The 8,896-nt window shown below is 45.9% G+C and overlaps 1 protein-coding gene across 1 annotated transcript in view; it reads left to right on the forward strand.

The window, feature by feature from the left end:
- The window catches only part of LOC104524700 (ovotransferrin-like), a gene marked incomplete at its 5' end in the record, with an annotated part of 8,042 nt that extends 1,743 nt beyond the window's left edge, over nt 1-6,299 (forward strand). The window contains 6 exons of the mRNA XM_010167658.1: nt 441-599; nt 1,602-1,746; nt 3,310-3,374; nt 3,950-4,134; nt 4,939-5,125; nt 6,061-6,299. Coding sequence (XP_010165960.1) covers nt 441-599; nt 1,602-1,746; nt 3,310-3,374; nt 3,950-4,134; nt 4,939-5,125; nt 6,061-6,098 — 779 coding nt within the window. The remainder of the gene's footprint in view (nt 1-440; nt 600-1,601; nt 1,747-3,309; nt 3,375-3,949; nt 4,135-4,938; nt 5,126-6,060) is intronic.
- Nucleotides 6,300-8,896: the final 2,597 nt, after the last annotated feature.

The raw sequence follows: 8,896 nt of genomic DNA on the forward strand, positions 1-8,896 counted from the left end.
GCTTGGAGCAACCTGGTCTAGTGGAAGGTGTCCCTGCTGACGGCAGGGGAGTTGGAACTGGATGAGCTTTAAGGTCCCTTCCAACCCAGACCAGGCTGTGATTCTACGATTCTATGGATGTTTTTGTCCATTGCTAAAGAGGGGATAAGAAATCATCACCTATGTCTTACTATAGCCTTCCTACATACCCAAGTGTCAGAGTTCTGGGACAGGTGTGGAAATGTCAGGGATAATAATTTCCCAGGATCATGGTGGGAGTAGATGCATTACATCTGCAAATTCTTCTGTTGTCACTGCATGGCAAATAATTCAGAAGTGTGAAGTATTTCTTCTATGCTGTTTATAGGTGCCCTCTCCCAAATGGAGCCAATGTTCTTTTAATGGAGCATGGTGGGATCCTCGGTCAGTCCTTAATTTTCCTCTATTTTATCTTCTGAAAGCATCCTACTTTGCTGTGGCTGTTGTGAAGAAATCTGACAGTGGTATCACATGGAACAACCTTCAAGGCAAGAAGTCATGCCACACCGCTGTCGGGAGAACTGCTGGCTGGAACATCCCCATGGGCTTGATTCACAACAGGACAGGAAACTGTAATTTTGGTGAGTTGAGTTTTGCATTCATTTCTTTGAGCAAATTAAACAAAAAAAAAGTTTTCCCATCCTTCATCTGATCTTCAAAGTTTCTTGTGCCTCAAAGATTCCCACCTGGAGGTGGGAAATGGAGAAGACTCTGTTACTTAAGGTTTCACTGAGGAAAGTTTTAGGCTGTTGGTGACTACCTCAGAGTAAGATAGGGCACTTGGGGGGCTTTGCTTTCTTTTCACATGTCTCCCCTTGCCTTTGCAGCAGCTCCAAAGGTATTCTCAAAAAGGGAATACAGGCTGCCCCAGTGCTTGTGCAGGGTGTGGAGTGGGGGTAAAGGATGGGTTTATGAATCTCAGAAGGGAGGGGAAGGGCTGAGAACAGGGGACAGAGCCTGATCTTCATTCAAGAAACTTAAAGGGACTGATCTGACTGCCTGAGAATAAGGTGGTAACAGTCTGCACTGGCTCTGGGCTTTCAGAGATTGTTCAGATCAACATCTACATCCAACTTTCAGTCAGTGAGAGTTATGGTCCACCAAAAATAATCTGGAAATAGTATGGACCAAGGCAAACTAAGAGTGTAATTATTAAAAGGCAATCTTTAATTGCAAGAAGGTATTAGTGTTAGTAAGTTTTCACATCAGCCTCTCCACCCTCCTTCCTGCCTTTCCCATTGTCTCTTCTCCTTCCAGAGATCTGCCATTGCTGCCAACCACCACTCTAAATGCTGAGGAGGCTTGGGCTGGCTCTGCGTGAGCTGTGAATGGTTTGCAGCAAAAACATTCTTCTTTCTATGCCAAGACTGTTCCTAGTGCAATTGAGCCTTAGGCCCCACTTTGCTAACAATAATAAGTAACAAGTGTCACAGTGAAAACTGGAAGCGTGCGATTTGCTGTCCACTATACTGTGCTCCTCTCACAGTGACAGCTAATACAAATTCAGTGCAAGAACATATTACTAAAAGAAAATCCAGTTTTCCAGTGCAGGAAAAGTGATTTTTTCCTATTACTGTCTTCAGATGAATACTTCAGCGAGGGCTGTGCTCCCGGGTCTCCTCCTAACTCCCGCCTCTGTCAGCTCTGCAAGGGCTCAGGGGGGGTCCCGCCAGAGAAATGCGTTGCCAGCAGCCACGAGAAATACTATGGATATACTGGAGCTTTCCGGTAGGTGATGGAAACACTCTGGCTGCTCTCAAGTCCTCTGGGGCTCATCACAGAGGCTATGGGTAAATCGCACGGAGTACAAACTCAGGGCGATGTTAATTTGCTGACCTTTTTCTCCATTACACTGATGAAAGTGTATATATCTGCCATATTACACATACGCTACACATTTTTTTTCTTTATGTGGCTTCCTGCAAATTGATGCAAAATGTTCCCATTCTGGTGCCTAGTGCCTCCAGGCAAACTTGGACAGACACAAGTGTTTTGGCCAGACCACCTACAAGGGCAGCAGCACTACGCTTTTAACAGGAATAAGGAGTGTTAAAGGATGGGAACTCACAAACAATGCTTCCACTAGACATGCTGTGGTGGTTTTCCTTGGCCAGCACTTGGCTGCAGCCAAACCCAGCCGCTTGCTTACTCCCCCCACAGGGGATAGGGAAGAGAATTGGGGGGCAAGGGGAAGCAGACTGGTAGGGTGAGTTAAGAACAATTTAATCATGGAAATAAAAGAGAACTTACAATAATAATGATATTTAAATAATAATGACAATAATAACAGTAGTAAAATATGCCAATGAGTGACACTCAGTGCCATTGCTCACCACCCACCCACCAAGCCCGGCCCGTTCCCAGATAACGATCCCGAAGGAGCAACAATGCCGAGCCGAATCTGCAATCCCAGGAGAGCGAGAGCCCGAGCGAAAGCCAGAGAGAGCAAGAGAGGAAGAGCCCCTCATGAATGTCCTGCCCATGGGGGACGGGAGATGGAACAGCCCATTGGCAGAGCCCAATGCCAGCTGAGCTGATTCATTTCAATATTCCTCATCGCCCCCTTAGATCTTGCACTTGCAGACTGACAAAACACAAAGTCCTTCACTCCCAGAGACACAAATGCCAACATGGGGATGTTCTCAGTGTTTCTCTCCTAACAAATCCCAGCTGAACCCAAACCCCAGCGCTGTTCTGGCTGCTGAAAAGAAACCAGCTCTGGCCCAGCTCAAAACAGGACATGCTCCCTGTTAAAAATGCTGCTTGCCTTCGTTAAAATGAGCCTTCCTCTAAAAAGTGCAGAGACCAGAGGTCAGCCCCAGTGCCATCTCCTCTGTACCCACTCAGTAATAGCTCAAGTCTTAAGTAATTCATATGGGGCATGAATTTAAAAAGAGAATGAATCTTGTTACATGTACATCTGACAGCAAAGATGCTAAGAAATGACTTTGGGGTTTGCAGTCCTTTCAGTACAAGTTACTGTTTTTAAAAGCTATTTAACATGTGCAGGTGGGCATTGCAGAAAGCAAAGCCAATTCTGAACCTGCCCGAACTGCTTCTTTCTGACAATAAAATAAATCAGCTACTTATCATGTGAGAAGGATGCATGTTTTTGTTCCACAATGTGTTAAAAGATTGTTTCAGATGTCCTTAAAATATTCAGTGCAGGGAATGAAATCTGGTGTCCTTGGAGAATAATTTTTCAAAATAAGACATAGATCAGAATCAAATCTGCGGGAAAGGACCAGGATTCAAGCCCCTACATCACTTGCCTTTCTTTGTACTTCCCAGGTGTCTCGTTGAGCGTGGGGATGTGGCCTTTATTAAGCATTCAATTGTGCAGGAAAACACTGATGGTACGTGGTTATTCTGTTGCGTGGGTCTTGGCAGCAACACCTTCCCCTGTCTGCATTACTTCTGTTCCCAGTGCAGAAGGTAATGTCACCCCTCCCGCAGGAGGAGCAGAATTCCAGTGTCAGCACGTGCCTTCTGCCCAGGTTGGCTCTTCCCAGGCATTTCTGCAGAGCTATTTCCCCGCTAACTATCAATTAATTTCAGCTGCACAATTATTCAGGTGACCCCTTAACCACAGGCTCCCGCTGTGACACCTTTGTGCAAAGCTGTAGCTCCCCGCTTGCTTCAAACTTAAAAGTTCAGTTGACATTTTTGAAGGCAGTGGCTGAAGTTTTCTAAGCATTTGGGAAAAAAATGCAAGGAAGGAGATGTAACTAAATCCCCCAGCCTGCTCTGAGAGTCTGGTTCATCCCATTAACTTTTCCTGAGTTTTACTTACAGCTTCCTTTATACATGTCAAGTCTCCAAATGCCAGTGCACATGCAGGCAAGGGACAAATGCCATGATCAGGTGTTGTGAGGCTGAAGTTCTTCTGACACATAGGATCTCTCAATCTCCAAACCAATTCTTGTTAAAGGCAAAAATAAAGAAGACTGGGCCAAAAATCTCAAAATGGACCAATTTGAGTTGCTGTGCACTGACGGGAAACGAGCAAATGTCATGGATTACGGGCGCTGCCACTTGGCCAAAGTTCCTACCCATGCTGTGGTCACACGTCCTGAGAAAGCAGACAAAGTCCGTGAGCTGCTGGATAGACAAGAGGTTAGTAGTACTCAGAGTGGAAGAAATGTTCTGGGATTGGTTTTATGCAAAATGTTTGCATTTTTAAAATAATGATGCTCTGAGTTTCCCAAGTCAATGCAACATGGAAGACTTTACCCAACCGATGTGGGGTGAGAGCCTTGTCCCTTAGCCTCCCCCTTCCTCCATCCCTTCCGAACTGCTCTTTCTCCTCTGCCACCTTAGCAAATACACCTTCAGGTACAAGCCAGATCATAGTGGTTGCTATTGTTACACTATACTTGCATGACATAAGATTATCACCTCCTTCTCAGGCTATGCTCTTGTAGGTGTCTCAGAAACTCCTCTGAGGTGCCTGGTCTCTAATGCAGGTAGGGCAGGTACAGCCCTGAGAAGACAGCAGCCTCCCTGCCCACACAGTTTTACAGCTACTGGTGTAAACGTAACCAGGTTAATGCTTGATTTTATATCAAAAATGTTAATATTTGCTCCACCATCAGGGTCTGCTGAGATGCACTTGGGAAGTGCATCCTTTTGCTTTCAACTCACAGCTAAGGCATCGGACCTGCTGGCAGCATCTGCCGATGGGTTCTGCATGTAGTGACATGTTAAAATGGAAAAAAAAATGGTTTAGATAGTCGTGCCACAACTGTGCCTACCACTGAGAAATCCCTCACCTAACCACAGGGACAGAAGATTCAAACCTAATGGAGCTCAGCTGGGGGCCTCCCCAGGATGATGGTGAAGAACTGGGGCTTGTAGGAGCTGAATCTTGCCAGCTTTCTACTTTTTACATACATTTATATCTTTGTGCCTTTATTTCAGAAACGGTTTGGAACAAAAGGAACAGAGACAGAGAAGTTCAAGATGTTTGAGTCTGAAACCAAGGACCTTCTGTTTAAAGACTTGACCAAGTGTCTGGTCAAACTCCGCGATGGAATAACGTACAAGGAATTCCTTGGAGATCAATACTATGCTTCAGTCGCTAGCCTCAACACCTGCAATCCATCAGGTAACAGTAACAGCCCCAGGAAGAAGTCAGAAAATCATAGAATGAATCATAGACTGGCTTGGGCTGGAAAGGACCTTAAAGATCATTCAGTTCCAACCCCCCTGCTGTGGACAGGGTTGCCAACCAGTAGATCAGGCTGCCTAGGGCCCCATCTAGCCTGGCCTTGAATGCCTCCAGGGATGGGGCACCCACAACTTCTCCGGGCAACCTGGGCCAGTGTCTCACCACCCTCTGGGTGAAAAATTTCCTCCTAATATCTCACCTCAATCTCCCCTCTCAGTTTAAATTAATTTCCCCTTGTCCTATCACTATCTGCCCATGTAGAAAGTCGCTCTCCCTCCTGTTTAGGAGCTCCCTTGAATTACTGGAAGGCTGCAATGAGGTCTCCTCAGAGCCTTCTCTTGTCCAAACTAAACAAGCCCAGCTCCATCAACCCTTCCTAAGAGAGGTGCTCCAGCCCTCAGATCATCTTCGTGGCTCTCCTCTGGACCCGCTCCAACAGCCCAATATCTTTCTTGTGTTGGGGGTTCCAGGCCTGGATGCAATACTGCAGATGGGGCCTCCCAAGGGCAGAATAGAGGGGGACAATCCCACCCCTTGCCCTGCTGCTCACCCCTCTTTTGATATAACCCAGGACACAGTTGGCCTTCTGGGCTGCAGCCGCACATGGCTGGCTCATGACAAGCCTGTGAATTGCAGTTCTTAGCCTCGCAGGCATGGGCAGTTTCTTCTGCAGCTGTCCATTTAATTTTGTAAAACAAAATGAGGAGAACTGTCGATGTGGTTCAGTGTGATCTGTGGTTAATAAACATTTCTTGTGGTACACTGAATATATTTTCCACATGATGACATTGCTGGCATGGCTGGGTGTGTGCTGGTGGGATGGGAGCATTTAAAAGCAAGATCTGAATTTCTCCTGTCCTTTCCCTTTTCAGATCTCCTCCAGGTGTGCACCTTCCTTGAGGACAAGTAGTGAGATGGGAAGGACCGTTGCTGGAGGGGGAGGACACTTCAAGCCAGGACTCCTCTCGTGCCCTCAGTACCGAACACCAATCCATGGAGGGCCTTCTGCCTTCACTGCTTCTCTGCCCTTCCTCATCACTCTGAAAGTGGCTGTTTGAGACTTTACCATTCTCTGCTGCCATCACAGCAAGAAATAAAATCTCAAATCTAACGAAGTGCCTGCAGATTTTTTAAAAATGGTCTTTAAGCCCATTCCTCCCTCAGTATCTCTCACCATAGGATGGTGCCTGATGCCAACGTGGCTATTGCCACTTCAGGCTATTGTTGCTCACTAGAGAAATTTGTTTCAACATTTGCCAAAGCAAAATGGCTTAAATATGCCCTAGAACCTAATTAACACATTTTGTACTCTCTGTGCTTTTGCTTCACCCGGGTTATCCCATTGTCTCCCCAGCAGATGAGAGTTGCCCATGGTTGGACACAGGAAGAGGGAGTGTTTATGTCACAGAAACTGAAGGGCGTAGAAGGAAAAAAAAAATCAAAACAAAAAAAACCCAACCAAAATACAGTGGTTGTAAGATGGAAGGTGTGAATAGAAATTACTCCATCTCATATCTCAGCTGGCTGGATCTGAGTCATTTCCACCAGGCAGTACTCTTAAAACACCTAAGTGTATTGTCAGGGAGAGTCCAGGCTTAGACTTCCTTTCTGTAACAAAGTCTAGGATTTAGAAACACGTGTGTTTTGGTAGTCTGTCCAACATGCTGCCCACCTGAAAACAAACATGGAGGTGGGCATCCTGACTGTGACCCACAGTGAAAATAAAAAGAAAAAAAGGTCTGCTGAGGTTCTTCCCTTCAGAGCAACAGAGTCTGGGATAACCCAGCGGGTCCCAACCCTGTTGGTAAGGCAGAAAGTTGGAAGTGCTGCTGAAGGCAGAAAAAATGCTAAGAGCTTCTTGCGTTGAGGGAATTAATATCTTGATGGGCTCACAGTGATGATTTTTGGATGCATACTGTACACGTTATGAGAAGTCCATTAGCCTGACTGAAGATCAACTTGAAAGAGAGAAATGTTGAGTGTGACAGGAAGCAGTAAAATGCTGTCCCTGATATTTATAGTATCTAGGTAGTTCAAGTATAGGTAGATCAAGTACAGATCTGTAGTATGTAGATATAGATCAAGTATATGGGACAGATGGTTTCTTTAACCTGCTCTTAAAAACTAGCAAAGAAAGAGACACAGTGCCCCTAAGAGTCTGCTTCTACAACTAACTGTGGATACAGGCAAAATACTTTCCCTGAGAAAAGCTGCATCATCTCTACTCCCTATCAGGAATAAACCCCTTGTCTCATAAGCAGAAGGCATGGAAAGAAGGAACCACACTAGAAGATAACAATGGGAAAAGACCTCTGTGTATCTCCAGTCCAACCTCCTCAAAGAAAGGGGTCATAGAATCATTTAGGTTGGAAAAGACTTTTAAGATCATCTAGTCCAACTGTAAATGTAACACTGCCAAGTCCTCCACAAAACCATGTCCCTCAGCACCACATCTACATGTCTTCTAAATCCCTCCAGGGATGGGGACTCCACCACTTCCCTAGGCAGTCTGTTTCAATGCTCGACTACCCTTTTGGTGAAGCAGCTTTTCCTCAGATCCAATCTAAACCTCCCTTGGTGCAACTTGAGGCCATTTCCTCTTGTCCTGTCACTTGTTCCTTGGTTGAACAGACCCACCCCCACCTCTCTGCACCCTCCTTTCAGGGAGCTGGAGAGAGACAGAAGGTCTCCCCTCAGCCTCCTTTTCTCCAGGATCAACAACCCCAGTTCCCTCAGCTGTGGACGCATGGGACTTGTGCTCCAGACCCTTCACTAGCTTTGCTGTTCTTCTTTGGACACACTCCAGCATTTCAGCCTCTTTCTTGTAGTGTTGCTCAGGGCTTGACCCAGTCATGCACTGAGAACCTCCAAGGATGGAGACTCCACGCACTCTGAACCTCTCATTTCAATGTATTCCCATTTCTCCTTATTCTGTACCACCATGAAAAGCCTGGCTCCATCTTCCTGATGCCCGGTACAAATGTGGCCATCTCTTCTCCAGGCTCAACAAGTCTCGGTCCCTCAGCCTTACCCCACAGGGTGAGTCTCCAGCCCCCTGCCCATCTTGGTGATTCATTTCTGAGCTTGCTATGAATGTCTTGCTTGAAGCAGGGGGGCCAAAACCAGACGTAGGACCTAGATGTGGCCAAACATTTCAAGATGTTTGTGTCTCAAACCAAGGATTTGGTGCTGAGCAGAAGGGGTCAATCATAAAAAGTTGTGAATGCTCCCTCCCTGGACAGAGTTAGTTTTTTTCTTAGTAGCTAGAATAGCTTTGGTTTGGTTTGAGTGGGGGATTTGTCATGAGAATGTTGATGAGGTACTAAAGTTATTAGTTTCTGGTGGAAAACCAAGGTCTTCGTGTTTTGGGTAGTTTGCAGGTGGAAAGGACTGAGAAGGGGGAAGTGCAGTAATTAGCAAAACCCTAAATTGGCATCTGGATGTGCCAGTGAAATATTCCATATCATATCACGTCACGGTCAGTATATTAACCAGGGCTGACTGGAAAGCTCAGGGCTTCTCTTGGGGATCGCTTGGGCTCTCGCTCTTCTGGGATTGTGTTTTCTGAGATGGCTGACTCAGAAAGGCAGCACTGGCTGGGCATTGTTTGGCAGGTGGTGAGCAATTGCACTGTGCATCACTCATTTGTACATTCTGTTATTACTGTTATTTTTATGATAATTTCATTTCAATTAGTAAATTGTTTTT

Source organism: Antrostomus carolinensis, unplaced genomic scaffold (assembly GCF_000700745.2).
Source record: "Antrostomus carolinensis isolate BGI_N321 unplaced genomic scaffold, ASM70074v2 scaffold17455, whole genome shotgun sequence".
NCBI lineage: Eukaryota > Metazoa > Chordata > Aves > Caprimulgiformes > Caprimulgidae > Antrostomus > Antrostomus carolinensis.